The sequence below is a fragment of the Sinocyclocheilus grahami genome, unplaced genomic scaffold, assembly GCF_001515645.1.
Source record: "Sinocyclocheilus grahami isolate Dianchi unplaced genomic scaffold, SAMN03320097.WGS_v1.1 scaffold130.1, whole genome shotgun sequence".
Classification (NCBI taxonomy): Eukaryota; Metazoa; Chordata; class Actinopteri; order Cypriniformes; family Cyprinidae; genus Sinocyclocheilus; species Sinocyclocheilus grahami.
Window position 1 is genome coordinate 98,806 of NW_015505309.1, and position 16,985 is coordinate 115,790.

The 16,985-nt window shown below is 39.6% G+C and overlaps 1 protein-coding gene across 1 annotated transcript in view; it reads left to right on the forward strand.

The window, feature by feature from the left end:
- Positions 1–1,577: 1,577 nt before the first annotated feature.
- LOC107590593 (ATP-citrate synthase) overlaps positions 1,578–16,985 on the forward strand; it is a gene marked incomplete at its 5' end in the record, with an annotated part of 19,397 nt that continues 3,989 nt past the window's right edge. The window contains 20 exons of the mRNA XM_016279453.1: positions 1,578–1,715; positions 2,522–2,584; positions 2,880–3,070; positions 7,176–7,255; positions 8,107–8,237; positions 9,071–9,189; positions 10,079–10,215; positions 10,721–10,782; positions 10,904–11,021; positions 11,950–12,104; positions 12,341–12,434; positions 14,067–14,208; positions 14,306–14,474; positions 14,612–14,716; positions 15,562–15,758; positions 15,868–15,949; positions 16,061–16,171; positions 16,282–16,409; positions 16,487–16,580; positions 16,661–16,815. Of these exons, the coding sequence (XP_016134939.1) occupies positions 1,578–1,715; positions 2,522–2,584; positions 2,880–3,070; positions 7,176–7,255; positions 8,107–8,237; positions 9,071–9,189; positions 10,079–10,215; positions 10,721–10,782; positions 10,904–11,021; positions 11,950–12,104; positions 12,341–12,434; positions 14,067–14,208; positions 14,306–14,474; positions 14,612–14,716; positions 15,562–15,758; positions 15,868–15,949; positions 16,061–16,171; positions 16,282–16,409; positions 16,487–16,580; positions 16,661–16,815 (2,471 nt within the window). The remainder of the gene's footprint in view (positions 1,716–2,521; positions 2,585–2,879; positions 3,071–7,175; positions 7,256–8,106; positions 8,238–9,070; positions 9,190–10,078; positions 10,216–10,720; positions 10,783–10,903; positions 11,022–11,949; positions 12,105–12,340; positions 12,435–14,066; positions 14,209–14,305; positions 14,475–14,611; positions 14,717–15,561; positions 15,759–15,867; positions 15,950–16,060; positions 16,172–16,281; positions 16,410–16,486; positions 16,581–16,660; positions 16,816–16,985) is intronic.

A 16,985-nucleotide genomic window follows, 5' to 3' on the forward strand; every position in this document is an offset into this window, starting at 1 on the left:
GTAGCTCGCATGGCGTTAAATCATAAACGAACAAACAAATCTATTGAATCTAGAAACACACTGCTAGGTTTTCTCTTACTCATTTATATTACAAAAATGTGCCATGATAAACGTTGTTTCTGTAGTTACTGCCGTTATTGTTACTAGCCCAAAAATATGCTATGTTTTCCAGTAAGTGTAAGCTGTCAGAATCCTACTGTAACTTCTTGTTTTGATTTTATTTTCTAAAAGAAAGTTTCTGCAGTTTTAGTGGGGAAGCAATATCTCTGTATGGTATTTTGCTGCATGCAGTGGTCACAGTAGTGTGATATTTCGTAAGAGATGTGAATGTAGACCTCAACTTACAGAAATAAAATTGAGTGGAGAAACAGTTTTTACTTAAAGTCAAGTAAGAAGCTAGTAAATGTCACAAATAATTACAAAGAATTGGCAAGTAACACATTGAATTACACATGATATTTTGAAGTCGAAAGACTGAAATAGTCGTTTCTTGCAAGGCATACTTTTTACAGTGATAAAATGTTTTTTTTTACAGTGTATAAAAGCATTTTAAAGACCAGTTTTAGGGTGTGAATTATGGAACCTGTGCTCCATTTGATTATATTTTAAAAGCTGCACCTTGATCAATTTTTTTGGATGTAGTCTATAGTTGATTTTACAAGTTTTCTTGGTTTTCTGTGGTATTATGCTTAACTTGTTTTACATCACTGGTCTCTGTGAGTCCACTATGACTCATCACTTCCTTCAGGCCGATGTTTGCAGTGATGCTGCATGTCAAATCTAGATGTACATTGATACAGCAATGTGTGAGTGAGGGACTGGGTGTGGTACGATGTTTTTTTTTTTTTTTTTGGCTTTTTATCAGAACAATGCTGACTACAGAAGTCTTTGAATGCATTGTTTTCTTTACTGCCTGTACGTACATTTACCGCACTCTAGTGATTTGGGTGGGTGATGTGCAGGGAGGGCTTCCCAGAGTAACCGATGAGCGCCGCCATGATTCTAACTTCCTTTTGGATGCTCTTGTGTTTCGGTCTCCCTAAAAATCTGTTAAAATGGGGTAAAAAGGTCAATTGATGCTGATGTCAAAAGCTGACTAGAGAAAATGAGCATGACTTGCAGCGCTTAATTGAAAATACTGTGTGTAAAATAATAAAATGTTAAAATAATGTGTGCTCTTATCATTTTGTGGACAAAATCCCGTGAACATCGCCCCGATCGGGAGCTGTATGTAGGATATGTGTGCACATGTGTATTCAATGCAGCTTACCTCGTGTCGCTTTGTCATCCTCCCATTCATTAAACTATGACAGGTTACTGCAAAAAGTTACATTGAGTGCAAAAAGACGGTGGTTGCGACACTGTAAACTTTACAGTGTAAAGTGATGAAACTATGGTGCCATGTACTTTCTTAAACTATTTTCATAGATTTAACATTATATTATCCTTTTTTTAAATACGTTAATTTGACTAGAAACACCAGAGACCGGAAATGTAATGCACTTATCCGTAATGATTAGTGCATTCAGGAAAAAGGTGGATATGATGCTTAACCTAATAAATGATAATGAATATGTCATGCTTCTGTCCAGCGGTTGGTTGTTAAGCCAGATCAGCTGATCAAGCGCAGAGGAAAACTGGGACTGGTGGGTGTGAACCTGGATCTGGAGGGCGTGAAGGAATGGCTCCAAACCCGCCTTATGAAGGAGACAACGGTGAGGACATACCCAAACCATCTCTTAACCTTTGACTTTAGTTTCATTGGCATATTATTGTGTAAATTGCATTTGCTGTGTGTGCATTTTCTTTTCTGCATGTGTGCAGTTTATGTAACCCAGTATATTAAATGTCATGTCCTGCATTCAGCGTTACCTGAGGGCCAAAAACATATTGCTGAGAGAAAGACAAGACATTGTTTTCTTCTTATAATATTTTTGTGTTTTGCTGTCTTATGCTGCACATATTTTTTTGTAAGTTATTTCTGCAAGGTCTCTCTCTGTCTTTCGTCTGCTAGACTGGTCATAGCTCCTGTGAACTCTCCCTCTTTCAAGGGAGCGTTTCATAATTTTCCCACCATGTCATCTCTTTATTTTCTTTCTTTCTTTGAAATGTCACCTCGCCTTCCTCTCTCTTTCTAGCTGATTTATATCAACTGGCCTTTTGGCCCACTGTTTTGACTGCAGCACAAATGAGATTGTTTTGTGTGTGTGTGTGTGTTTGGCTTACGGCTCTGCTTGTCAAATCTTTCGTTTTTCTCAGAGTCCCTGAACACTGAGGTCCAGTCACTGGTGCTCAACACAAGGCTTTAGACTGTATGAACATTTGCTCTCCTCTTCTTTACCTCCTCCTTCCCATCTCTGGCCTCCTTTTCTTCTGCCTCTTACATAATTCACTTTTCATTGTGTGTTTTTTCATTAGGAGAAGCTTTTAAATTTAGACCAAAGGCAATTTCTGACATTTAACCCTTATGGAAAGCCTTATATACTAGCATAAGCTTTTAAAATGAACATCTGTCTCTCAGGTGGGGAAGGCTAAAGGCATCCTCAAAAACTTCCTGATTGAGCCCTTCGTAGCCCACAAGCAGGTGAGCCCATCAATACATAATATTAATAATAATTAAAATAAATTAGTAAAATAAATTGGAATAATAATGTATGTTAGATGCAGAATTGTTGTTAATAATAATAATAATATAATTCTGCAGCTATTATTATTATTAACTATTTTGCTGCTAATATACATTTTTATAGTAGGGGTTGTGTTATTTAAATAATTGTAAAATTATGATATTGTATGTTAATGGATTACTATCCGAGACCTAGCTTGAGCAAAAATGAGGAAGGGAGAGGTAACATTGTTGAATTGTGACTTTCCCACAGGAGGAGGAATTTTACGTGTGTATCTATGCCACACGTGAAGGTGATTACATGCTCTTCCATCATGAAGGAGGTGTAGACGTGGGAGACGTGGACTCTAAAGCCCTGAAACTCTTGGTAGGAGTGGATGAGAAGATCAGTGCGGACACAGTCAAGAGTCAGCTCCTCACACACGCCCCTGCAGATAAGAAAGAGTGAGTCAGACAATTAAATCAAATAAATAAATATTACATATTGTATAAATGTTAAAGGAACACGCCACTATTTTTGAAAATAGGATCATTTTCCAACTCCCCTAGAGTTAAACAGTTGAGTTTTACCATTTTCAAATCCATTCAGCCAATCTCCGGGTCTGGCGGTAGCACTTTTAGCTGTAGCTTAGCATAGATCATTGAATCTGATTAGACCGTTAGCATCTCGCTCAAATGACCAAAGAGTTTAGATATTTTTCCTATTTTAAACTTGAATCTTCTGTAGTTACATCGTGTACTAAGACCGACGTAAAATGAAAAGTTGCTATTTTCTAGGCCGATATGGCTAGGAACAATACTCTCATTCCGGCGTAATAATCAAGAAACTTTGCTGCCGTACCATGGGTGCAACAGGCGCAATGATAGTTACCTAGTTGGGGACTATTTTCATGCTAACGGTCTAATCAGATTCAATGATCTATGCTAAGCTGCAGCTGAAAGTGCTACCGCCAGACCCGGAGATCGGCTGAATGGATTCGAAAATGGTAAAACTCTTTTTTAACTCTAGGGGAGTTAGAAAATGAGGCTATTTTCAAAAATAGTGGCGTGTTCCTTTAACATATTTTAATCCATTCAGCAGAAATGCATCGATTTTCTCACTAAATTGTAGTGAGAGTGAAATCTATAGACTATAATTCGAGTCATCTATAGTTTTTATGAATGGTTTATTTAGCCTTTTTGTGTTGTGCTGAGGTGTTTGCACTTCACTGTTATGCTGGTCCGCAATTTAGTTTTTTTTTTTTTTTCTGTCAGTTGTGCATGAAAATCAAGATTTAAAATCTGTATAGAAACTCCTTTTTATGATATATGCTGATTCAACTTCCTTTGCCATATAAAAACCACTCTAGGGGAAATATAACCATAATTTAATAGCTTCAAAACCCCCTTGGGGGTCACTTCTACATCCCTGTATGTAAGATGCTTAAAGGGATAGTTCACCCAAAAAAGAAAATTTGATGTTTATCTGCTTACCCCCAGGGCATCCAAGATGTAGGTGACTTTGTTTCTTCAGTAGAACACATTTGATGATTTTTAAGTCCAACCGTTGGAGTCCATCAGTCTTATAATGGATGGCAATGGTAACAAAATCTATGAGTGTAAAAAAAACATGCACAGACAAATCCAAATTAAACCCTGCGGCTCGTGACGACACATTGATGTCCTAACACATGAAACGATCGGTTTGTGACAGAAACCGAACAGTATTTATATAATTTTTTACCTCTAATACACCACTATGTCCAACTGCTTTGAGCACGCGCACTGCATCCGGTGCGTGAGGTGTGTACGTGCTCTGGCATAGTTTACGTAAGCGCCGGAAGTGATCTCGCGCGTATACGTCACTCATTGTTTGCACAGTCATTGTAGATACGACGGCTAATCAAAATGGTACTTACTTGCGCTTATCCGGATTGTTCAAACCGACTTCTGAGCCTGCTCGCCTGAAGTTATGGTTGATTGCTCTTCGGCTGGATATCAACACACTTTGACGAGTCGGCTGCCTCCCCCTAATTATAAGCATCACCCGGTCCCTTAATCGCGCTCTTCGCCAGGCTCCCGACAGGAGTGGGTGCATGAGAGAGGAGAGGCGCTGAAATAGCCAGGGCTGGCAGCGTGTGATGGGGCACACCTGAACCGAATGGAGCCTCATCACCGCCGCTGTTTAAATGCCGAGCGCTCCTCTCCTCGGGAGACCGGTCTCTTCCCCGTGCATGCACGGTGGTGTCCTCGTGGGTCCAGGAGGGGTGCGTAGAGGGACTCTCGTGCCGCCATAGTGCCGGACCCGCAACCCATTACACGGCCGTCGGGCAAGGATGCTGGGCCGACTAGTCCCTTCAAGCGCCGTGGGCAGAGAGAAGGACGAAGCCGCTGATAGAAGCCACCGCCCCTCGCTCCCCAGACCGGAGAGGGGAGTGCGTGCGGCCGCCGGACTCCGCCCCTTACCTGGACCCTTCCTTCCTGACCACTGCCCTTCCCTTCACGAACCCCGCAGCATGACGAGGACACCAGATCCCCTGTTTATTTTGGACACTTGATTCCCTTTTTTCTGGACACTTTGTTTATTTTCTGTTAATAAATGGTGTCTGTCGTTTTCTCCTCCCACGACGACACACCCATTAACGTAAACTACACCAGAGCGCGTACACACCTCACGCACCGAAAGTCGTGCGCGCGCACAAAGACCGTTGGACATAGTGCTGCATTAGAGGTAAAAAATTATATAAATACTGTTCGGTTTCTGGCACAAACCGATCATTTTGTGTCTTAGGACATCAATGTGTCGTCAGGAGCCGCAGGGTTTAATTTGAATTTGTCTGTGCATGTTTTTTTTTTTTTACTCTCATAGATTTTGTTACCATTGCCATCCATTATAAGACTGATGGACTTAAAATAATCATATGTGTTCTACTGAAGAAACAAAGTCACCTACATCTTGGATGCCCTGGGGGTAAGCAGATAAACATCAAATTAAATTTTTTGGGTGAACTATCCCTTTAAGGCAGTTCTTGGTCTTGCTATATCGAGACAGGATAACAGTGAGCAAAAAAATGAGACTGATGGAGAGGAACGGAGGACAAACAATCAAACGAGGTGCTCTCAGCTGTGGCAGCACTAGTTGAGGTCCACTTTGATCCATTACACAAATGAAATCTTTCCCCGTCTCCTCCCACCCCCCCAGTATTATTCAATTCACGTCTATAAACTGTCCGTCTTTTTGATGGCACACATACACTGACATCTCGGCTGGCCTCACCGTCTTGGCTGACATTGAGATTGACGGGGAGACAGGATTGGCTGCATTGGCCAGTATCCACACACCTCTATTTCTATTCATCCATCTCTTTTATTCTTCCTCTCTCTTACTGTCAGTCAAACACACACACACAACATGAAATACAACATGCAACTCCCTCTCACAAATATTGTGCCGTAAAATATATTTTCTTCCCTTCCTAGATCTCCTTTTGTCATCTTTCACCGAGTGTATTTACTGATTTACTGTCATCCCACGAGTTCTCCCTCTTCCTCCAGTGTTTACTGATTTATTGTCATCCCACAAGTTCCTCCCTCTTCCTTCTATGATTCAGTCTCCCTGTCATTCCGGGTATAATTTTTGCTCTCCGGACTATGGACCATCACAATTAATTTTTTTTATGAGGTGGATGACGGATGATTCTCTCACTTTCTCCTCCCTCACATCTCCCTCTATTTTCCCTTATTACCTCAAACACCAGCTGTTCCGGCTCACACCAGTAACCAGTTCTGTCGTTAAATCGAGTGCCATTACTGTTCATAGTCTGTCTGTTTCCAGTTTGTTTTGTATACAATATTACAGAAGCATCAGTAGTCAGTATTGCAAAAATTATGTTCTTAATCAGTATTTTTATTTTTTCAAATGCTGCTTACTGACTTTTTGAATGAATACTTTTTTGTTTTGCATGGATCATCAGTGATGTTTTTTGAACTTTCTTTTCATATAAGAATCTCAAATAAAAGTGTATCACTGTTTTCACAAAGATATTAAGCACACAACCGTTTCCAACATTGATGATAAGAAATGTGTCTTTAGCAGCAAATCAGCATATCTGAATGGTTTCTGAAGGATCAGGTGACACTGAAGTAATGATGCTGAAAATTCATCACAGGAATAAATGATAGTTACAAATTAAAATAAAAACTTTTTAAATGTAATATATTTTATAATAAATCACTGTTTTGCTGTATTTAAAGAAACTTAAAGTCGTATGAACCCCAAACCTTTAAACACTCCTTTAAACAAACAAGTGCCAGTGGATAAAGAAAAATAAACTTAATTTCAGAGTCTCTAACCAGTCTGTTTTGTATTTCCAATGTTTGTTCATTAATTTGTGTTTTAAATGACAGTCATTAAATTGTCAAGTACAAATCCACATATTTAGTCAATGATGAGGTGGAACTAAACTAAACTAACTAATTTGTGTCCGTTTAGCACATTCAAAATATTTAATGTAATGATAATATTCTGTTAACGGAATATTACATGGATGTTTGTTTTTTTTGCCTGCAGGATGTTGATTAGTTTCCTGGTGGGCTTGTTTAACATGTACGAAGACTTGTACTTTACATACTTGGAGATCAACCCTCTTGGTAAGTCTTAAAAGCGGCCCATCCCACCTCAGCTGACGGTCTCTTATGGATGACGTTTATTGTGCACCCAGCCGGACTTCTGATTCAATTCTTCCCAAAGTCTAGGCACTGTTGATTCAGACACTTCCAGTTCTTTGCAAGGCAGTAAAAGTTCTGCTTGCTCATTACATTTGGATGACTAAAAACAAATCTTATGTACACAATATTGATTTGCTTATTTTCCTTCATTACTGAAGGCTGAACTCTGATCCAACTCAGTGTGAAAAAAACATCATAGAATGTTTTGAGGAAAGATTTAATTTGATAAAATTAAGGTTAATTAATTAACATGGATGCTGTTTGATGGTGACTGGGAATGTTTCATATGGCATTCATTAATAATCCCCGAGTGCCCTATGGCATCTGTTCCTGTGTTGTGAACTGAGCTTCAAACTTCCTTTGATATTCCTCTTCGTGTTTTTGTCTATAATAAGTCACATTTTTATCATTTCGCATATTTAAACAAGCAGTGAATGTTGGCTGTTAGAAAATACACTCGAGTTTCTTATAGCATTTCACTTTTTTTAAACCATAAAAGCGCATAGTTATCCTGTGGAATGCATGACTCAAGATTCATATATGCCAATAAGAATGAAAATATTGAAACACTTTGATGCGCGTGAAAACATCATGTGCACCTCAACATCGCATTTCCACAGCGCAACCCAAAGCATTCAGTAACTGAGATTTAAATGAAGCATTCAGTGGAAATGTACATTTCATTATTGCCTAAGGCAGGCAAAAAATGCAAAGTGACATCAGTTTGTGAAGTTGAAACTGGGATGAACAAACACTCTCTTTCTCTCTGTCAGTGGTCACTAAGGATGGAGTGTATGTGCTGGACATGGCTGCTAAAATCGATGCCACAGCCGATTACTTGTGTAAAGCCAAGTGGGGTGATGTGGAGTTTCCCCCTCCCTTCGGCAGAGAGGCCTATCCGGAGGTAACAATCAAAATCACATGTAGATGATTCAATAACAGATGCCATCTAAGTATTAATTTGTATGAGTTGATCTGTAAGCCCAACTAGGAACAGGAAGGAACTGCCTGACTTTATCACTGGTTGTTGATTCATCAGAGGACGCTTGTACTTCTCTCATTCTGCCGCATTTGCTTACTTTCACTTCTTCTAAAGTATATGATTTAATAATTAATTAGAGGCAGTCTTTCATAAATCATTCATTCACCACACACAGACACTATTACAGTGATGAGTCATGCAGAGAGAGAGAACGATGTGTCTTCTGCTCTGCGTCATTGTTGGCAGTATGTGTTGAGGCAATGTTTATTTGACAGAAGGCAGGTTTAATTGGTCTCACACACACAGATACATTAGCTGTTACAACAGACTGGTTTTGCTGGAATAAAATCAGAGTTGGTGTTTTTAATAAATAACTTTTGGTATACTCTTGTACCTTTCTGTCAGATGTGCCGCTGTAATTGGTTGTTGATCCATATGGGTTGGACCGGGAAGAGTGTTGGCTTCATTAAATATTTGGCCAACACACAGTCCACGAGCCATTTTATGAAGTTTCTGTTTACTGTGTCTGCACACCTGAAACGAATGGGTTTCCGCTGCTATTTGTCATGTATAAGCATTTTATTTCTCTAATTATGGCATTTTACTAGTAGATGCATCTCTTTTTTTTTTTGTTGTTGTTTTTTTTTTTTTACCATGTGATTTGAACCAAACTTGAGAATGAAAAAACAGCAGATTTTGTGTTTAGCCACTGATGTAAGGTGCAGTACACAAATCTTTTCATAACATTCCTGTAGGAGGCTTACATAGCAGATCTAGACGCTAAGAGTGGTGCCAGCCTCAAGCTCACTCTCCTGAACCCTCGCGGACGGATCTGGACTATGGTGGCAGGGGGCGGAGCTTCTGTCGTCTACAGGTACCTGTCACTCAGGAGTTAGTCTAGTTTGCATATGATGTGTGAATGTTAAATCTTAGTGTTAACTGCTTAAATTTAAAGGGATATTTCATCCAGAAATAAAAGATTCAGTCATTGACTCATATTATTCCAAATCTGTAGGACTTTATTTCTTCTGCAGAACACACAAGATACTTTGAAAAATGTTCAACTGTTTTGCCCATACAGTGAAAGTCTGTGGTGTCCAAAGCAACACTGGACCTCATTGACTTTCATTGTTTGGACAAAAACACTAAGACATTGTTCAAAATATCGTCTTTTGTGCTCCACAGAAAGGAAGAAAGTCCTACAGATATGTAAGGACATGGTGATTCAATGACTTAATTTTCATTTCTAAATGAAATTCTTATGAGTGAAATGCTTAACAGTAGCTTGGAATATGACATTTACAGTAAGAGACCATTTGAAGAAAGATGCTGGTGTAATGAGCAGAACTCTTGTGCTTCATAGACTGAGAGATGAAGCAGATACCTGTATGAGCCAGACTCTGAGAGCTAAATGACATTACCATCCATGTTTGATAACGGTTATCTAGAGGTTTATCTTTCACTGCTGCATCTGTCCTTCTCTCTGGATGGAGAGAGGAGATGGAGCGAGAGAGAGCGTTGTGGGACTAATTAGGATGTGTATGTGCTGTCCTCTGAGAGTAGAGCAGAGGATCAAGAAACCAAATGTTTTCCTCTTTAATGCTCATAAACAAACAAATAAAACGGATGCTAGATTTACTGGTTAATATTGACTTGTTCTATTTCCTGTGTTTCCTAATGTTGTGATTTCATTAGGATTTCTGTCATAAATATTCTTGGCATAATAGCCAATAGTTTAACATTGCATTTTTCCTCACTCATAGTGACACAATCTGTGATCTGGGCGGAGTCAATGAACTGGCCAATTACGGAGAGTATTCAGGTGCTCCGAGTGAGCAACAAACATACGACTATGCCAAGACCATCCTCTCCCTCATGACCCGTGAGAAACACCCCAATGGTACGGCCACCAAGATCTTGTTGTCCAAGTCTTAAAGTCCAACTTTCTTTAGAAGTATTTCACCTAAAAGGATTTTATTTTATTTATTTTTTTTGAACAAATGCTTTTATTAATTTTAAATATATATATTTTTTTACAAGTCTTGTCTAAACGTTTTTTTTTATGTGTAAAATCTTTAACACTTCATCACTAATTACTAGGGGGAAATAATTTAAGTTCATTTTAAATTCAATTTTGGACCAGAAAGGGAAAGATGTCATCACTATAATGTACTTTTGAATGATTTTTTGATGTACTGTGTGTGGTAAAATCTACTGATAGTTTAATCAAGGCCATGATCATGTTCCATGGCATGTGATAAATGTTACCTGAAACTTTCCTGAAAGATTCTTTTTGATTTTGAAAACCTAAAGTAGGCAGATTAAGACGATGAATCACTCCTTTATGTATATTATATCTGCGGTATCTAATGCGTCACTGTTTTTTTTTTTTCTCTCTTGTGTAGGTAAAGTCCTGATCATTGGAGGCAGCATTGCCAACTTCACCAATGTAGCGGCAACATTCAAGGTTTGATCATAGAGTCCCTCATACGGTGCATATGCGTTTGTGCCGTCTATCTGCATTAGCACATGTGAATATTGTAACACACACCCTTTTTGTGATTGTTTGGCTGTTTTGTATGTATCAGGGTATCGTCAGGGCTATCAAAGATTACCAGGACCCTCTGAAAGAGCATGAGGTCACTATATTTGTCCGTCGTGGTGGCCCGAACTACCAGGAAGGTTTAAGAGTGATGGGGGAAGTTGGTGAGTTTGTGCATGTGCACATTTGTAAGTGTACATAGTCAAAGCTTTGAGACTTGGGGCTCTATCATACACTTGGCGCAATGCGGCGCCAGGCGCGACGCAAGTGTCTTTTGCTAGTTTCAGCCCGACACAGTTATAATTTTCACGCCCTGCACCACGTTGTTTAAATAGCAAATGCATTTTCACCCATTTGTTCACTCATGGGCATGCTGGTCTGAAAACAAGGTGTGTTCAGGCACATTGTTGGCCTTTTTTGGCAACAACGTTGTTATTTTGAGGCAACTAAAATAGACTGCGCCATTGACCAGCTAAAACCTGGTCTAAAGTCTTTTTTTGTTATTTAAAGAGCGCGTTAGTATAGGCGGGTCCACAGTGCGTACACTCTGCTTATTACACACACAGAGTTAGGTACACACACAGCAGCACACAAGCATGCAAAATAGTAAAAATTAAAGTTTTACAATGTAAAAGATTATTATTGTGCTACATAAGTATAAAAATGCCTACATGTCATAATGGATAGTCATTGCATGTATCAGAATTAGGCTACCTATTTGCTCGCACACAAGCAGCTCCGTTTCCTCTCTGGAGACGCGTTCTGTCTTTGCGCTTGCAAATTCCACCGTGTAAATAGCAGATCCGCCATGGCAACTGGCTCTTAAAGGGAATGGGAGATGAGACTCTGATTGGTTTATTGCATGTTATGCCCAAAACACACCCATTACTCATTAAGAGAATAGGGACAACCTTTTTAGACCATGCGCTGGGTTTTCCCGTCGTTAAACTAGCAAAAGTGGATTTGGACACGTTCTAAGTGCACCTGTGCCGTGCGCATTAGACCTGGCGCTTAGATCGTTAAAATAGGGCCCTTAATCTCATGTTCATGTCTTTTGTGTGTGTGTGTGTGTGTGTGTGTGTGTTTGTGCAGTACAGACCACCGGTATCCCCATTCATGTTTTTGGCACTGAAACCCACATGACTGCTATTGTTGGAATGGCACTAGGTCACCGGCCAATCGCCACACAACCTCGTGTTGCTGCCCACACTGCTAACTTCCTTCTCAACACTAGCGGTGGTACCACAGTGAGTGAATGTGTGACTTGATCTTTTGTTCATGTCTTACTTTAAGTGTGCTTGCATTAAAAACCTCTCAAGCATGCCATTAGATGATCCAAGGCTTTTAGTAAAGTAAAGTTTCCTATTGTTGAGTCTTTCTCCACTGCTTTTAGAGATCATATCTTAATGTGCTGCTTGTACCGGACTATACGTGTCACCATAAAAACTGACCATTTCTTACTACTGCTCTTTCCCTCTCCCAGACTCCTGCCTCCTCCAGATCGGCCTCTTTCTCTGAGGTCAAAACTGGAGCAGAAAACTCATCTGCTCAAAAGACTCGTGCTGGGCTTCCTCCAGGTTAGTGCAAATGGGATCACACTCCCACAAGCAGACAATAATCACAGTAACTGAGTAGATTTATGGTAGGTTGGTGCGCCTCCTACAGGCCCATGATAGCAGGATTTCAAACAATCCTCAACACAAAGATAATACAGGGAGACCATACGTCCTCTATTTCCCGGACATGTCCTGGGTGGGATTTCTAAATTACCTATAATGTCTGTGTTTTGCCTTTGCTTTCCTAATGTTTTCAAAATTACTGACAGGTGAATATATAGTCGTTTGACCAATAGTGTGCAGGCATTGTACATGATCAACCAATCATGGCATGAGAGAAGGTGGGATCTACAAAGAACAGTCAAAGCAATGCAAATACACATACATAAAATACATGAGGACTGTGCAGAGCACATCAATAGGAAAACAAAGCCAAAACCTGGACACTATAGGCAGTTTAGAAATCCTGGCCAGGGCATGTTGAGGAAACATATGATTATATGGTCACGCTAGATCAGGGGGTGCCCAAACTCGGTCCTGGAGGGCCGGTGTCCTGCAGAGTTTAGCTCCAACCCTAATCAAACACACCTGAACCAGCTAATCAAGCTCTTAGTAGGCATGCTAGAAACTTCCTGGCAGGTGTGTTGAGGCAAGTTGGAGCTAAACTCTGCAGGACACCGACCCTCCAGGACCGAGTTTGGGCACCTCTGCGCTAGATAATAAAATGCTTTATTCTGATTCTCACTTCTAATGGATGGGTCACCTTCAAAGCCGTTGTAAATACCTCTGTGGCCGCACTTCCTGTATTAATGTGACTTTGCATGGCAACCATGACATATTACTAAATGTTCAACTATTTATTGTAAATGGCCTGTTTTGTTTAGCTCCAACCCTAATCAAACACACCTGAACCAGCTAATCAAGCTCTTAGTAGGCATGCTAGAAACTTCCTGGCAGGTGTGTTGAGGCAAGTTGGAGCTAAACTCTGCAGGACACCGACCCTCCAGGACCGAGTTTGGGCACCTCTGCGCTAGATAATAAAATGCTTTATTCTGATTCTCACTTCTAATGGATGGGTCACCTTCAAAGCCGTTGTAAATACCTCTGTGGCCGCACTTCCTGTATTAATGTGACTTTGCATGGCAACCATGACATATTACTAAATGTTCAACTATTTATTGTAAATGGCCTGTTTTTTTTGGGAGGGGGGGGTTTGTATATTTTATCTGTATATTTTTCAATCGAGTCCTCTGGCTTATATGGCTCACTTGAAGGATTGTAACATCCAGATTTTTTTAAGTAGTAAAGTCCCAGGTCTTCAGAATGCTCCATCTTTTGTTGAATTTGAAAGTTTTCTGCCCTGTTTAGATGAATTATATATTATAAAGCCTATATTATACATGTATTCTGTTCTGCATGTCTTCATAACATTTAGATGATATCAAGACATGCAACATATTGTTTATGCTAAGTTAAGGACAATGTGCTAAAAGCATTCCTTTCATGAATCTATTCAGAAAACTTGCCTACAGAGACTGACTTCAACATGTTGTCTTATTCTACTCTTAGTGAGAAACGTACTGTAATGATGTTTTTCCCCCTCCTTTTCTCCCTCTGTTGTTTCTCTTTGTCCTTCCTTCTTTATCTCTGTAGCCAAAAGCACCACTCTGTTCAGTAACCACACCAAGGCTATAGTGTGGGGGATGCAGACGCGTGCAGTGCAGGGCATGCTGGACTTCGATTATGTGTGCTCACGTCAAGAGCCGTCAGTAGCAGCCATGGTTTACCCCTTCACGTAAGTCTTATGCTTACATTTAAAACCCTAATATGGGACAGATTTCATTATAGAGTGATGTCTGGGGGTGGAAACACATTATTTCTATTTTAATCAGTGGAGACCATAAGCAGAAGTTTTATTGGGGTCATAAGGAGATCCTGCTGCCGGTCTATAAGAACATGGCTGATGCAATGAAGAAACATCCAGAAGTAGATGTGCTCATCAGTTTTGCCTCCCTCCGCTCTGCCTACGACAGCACCATAGAGACCATGCAGTACCCACAGGTCTGAGATCAGCATCAGCTCACACTATATGTTCATCTGACTCTACCTTGCAGTGAACTATTGCTTAAATGTTTGTTTACAAACCAGTGTGGTCTGATTGTTCATCTGTTCTATGTGGGGTTTTTTTATATATACAGATCCGCACTATGGCAATCATAGCTGAGGGTATTCCAGAGGCTTTGACTCGCAAGATCATCAAGATGGCAGAGGAGAAGGGAGTCACTATCATTGGTCCTGCAACGGTATGACTCCAAACTGCCTTTCTGTTGGATACTTGTATGTGTAGCTGTGTGTATGTACTTGGGGGACAAATTGGTTGGAATAATGGTCGGTTTGTGTGCCCTCTACAGGCCAATGATAAGAGACCAAAAAATGTTTGTGTGTGTTGTAAGTTTAATAATAATAATAATAAACGTCAACAACAACAATGATAATTTTCCATTAATAAAATACAATTTTATATGTATAGTAGTAGTAATAATATTACTACTACTAACAACAACATTATATCAAATTACAATACATAAAATAATCTAATATTTTAAAATGTATATTATAAATATTAATAATATAACAATAATAAATTAGTTATATTTTATATATATATATATATATATATAATTTGACTTAATTTGTCATTAAATAACTAATAATGTTATATTGTTATATATACATTGGAGAATAAAAAACTATTAATTCTACAGTGCACATGAAATTGTGGTTTATTATTATTATTACTATTAATACTGGTTATAAAACTAAAAATAGATTTTATGTATAATTAATCATTTATGACATTAAAATTAGAAATTATTTTTAATAACAATAATAATAATAATCCATTTTATATTATATAATTTGACTTAATTACTCATTTATACCAATTTATTAAAATGCAAATTTAGTAACTGTATAATTTTTTTTCTAAAATGTGTATATATAATGCATGTAAAATTTATAATGTTGTTGTAGTGTGTTTATATATATATATATATATTACATTTTTATTTTATGTATTGTAATTTGATATAATGTTGTTGTTAGTAGTAGTAATATTAAGTCTGTGGGTGGTGTGCATGTGTTGTAGGTTGGCGGTATTAAACCAGGCTGTTTTAAGATCGGTAATACGGGTGGGATGCTGGATAACATCCTGGCGTCTAAGCTGTACAGGCCGGGCAGTGTGGCCTACGTCTCCCGCTCTGGTGGAATGTCCAATGAGCTCAATAACATCATCTCGCGCACTACAGATGGAGTTTATGAAGGAGTTGCCATCGGAGGAGACCGGTGTGTGTTCAAGTCGACGTCTGTTTAATACTACAAATGCTTTGATGCATTTCATCAGTTGAACAATTTGCGTGTGAGTTTATACCTGTGGGGTATGTGTTTCCTGCAGGTATCCAGGCTCTGTCTTTATGGATCACGTCTTGAGGTATCAGGACACACCCGGAGTCAAAATGATTGTTGTGCTCGGAGAGGTTAGTGAGCCATTTGTTCAGCTACTTATAGCCCATTCTTCCTCGTCTTTAAAAAGTTTACAGTCACTATAAAATTCGCAATACATTCACGGGCCTTCTCTTTGCTTCTAGATTGGAGGAAATGAAGAGTACAAGATTTGCAAAGGCATTAAAGAAGGCAGGATCACCAAACCTGTGGTCTGCTGGTGCATAGGAACCTGCGCCACCCTGTTCTCATCTGAGGTGCATTGCTTATAATGTTTCCAAAAGACCTTTTTAAACAACTATGAGTTTAACCTGTTTCAAATGTTAATTGCTGAATTAACTCATTGTATCCTGCTTTATGTGTTTAGGTCCAGTTTGGCCACGCTGGAGCTTGTGCTAACCAGGCGTCTGAGACTGCACTTGCTAAGAACAAAGCTCTGGAAGAGGCAGGAGCCTTTGTGCCCAAGAGCTTCGATGAGCTGGGAGACGTCATCAAGTATGTCGTCTTTGCGTACTTGTCAATTTAACATCTTAACCTGGCCTTCAGTAACCACATGTTTGTGTATCCTATAGATCTGTGTATGATAATCTAGTAGCCAAGGGTGTGATTATGCCTGCTAAAGAGGTCCCTCCACCCACAGTGCCAATGGATTACTCTTGGGCACGAGTGAGTATGAACAACATGCGTTTTGTAGAAGAGTCTTGTCTGGTGCTTCATCATAATAATCTCTTGCTCTCTCTCTGTAGGAGCTGGGTCTGATCCGTAAACCGGCGTCCTTCATGACGAGTATCTGTGATGAGAGAGGACAGGAGCTCATTTATGCAGGCATGCCCATTACTGAGGTCTTTAAGTCTGAGATCGGGCTGGGCGGCACCCTCGGTCTGCTCTGGTTCCAGAGGAGGTATGTTTCACAATTTTTTTTTTGTAGTAGTTCAGTGTTTCTCAACCCTGGTCCTGGGCGCCCCCCAACACTGCTCATTTTGTGCGTCTCCCTAATTAAACACACCTGATTCAACTCATGAGCTCATTAGAAGAAACTCCAGGACCTGAAATGGGTATATATATATATAT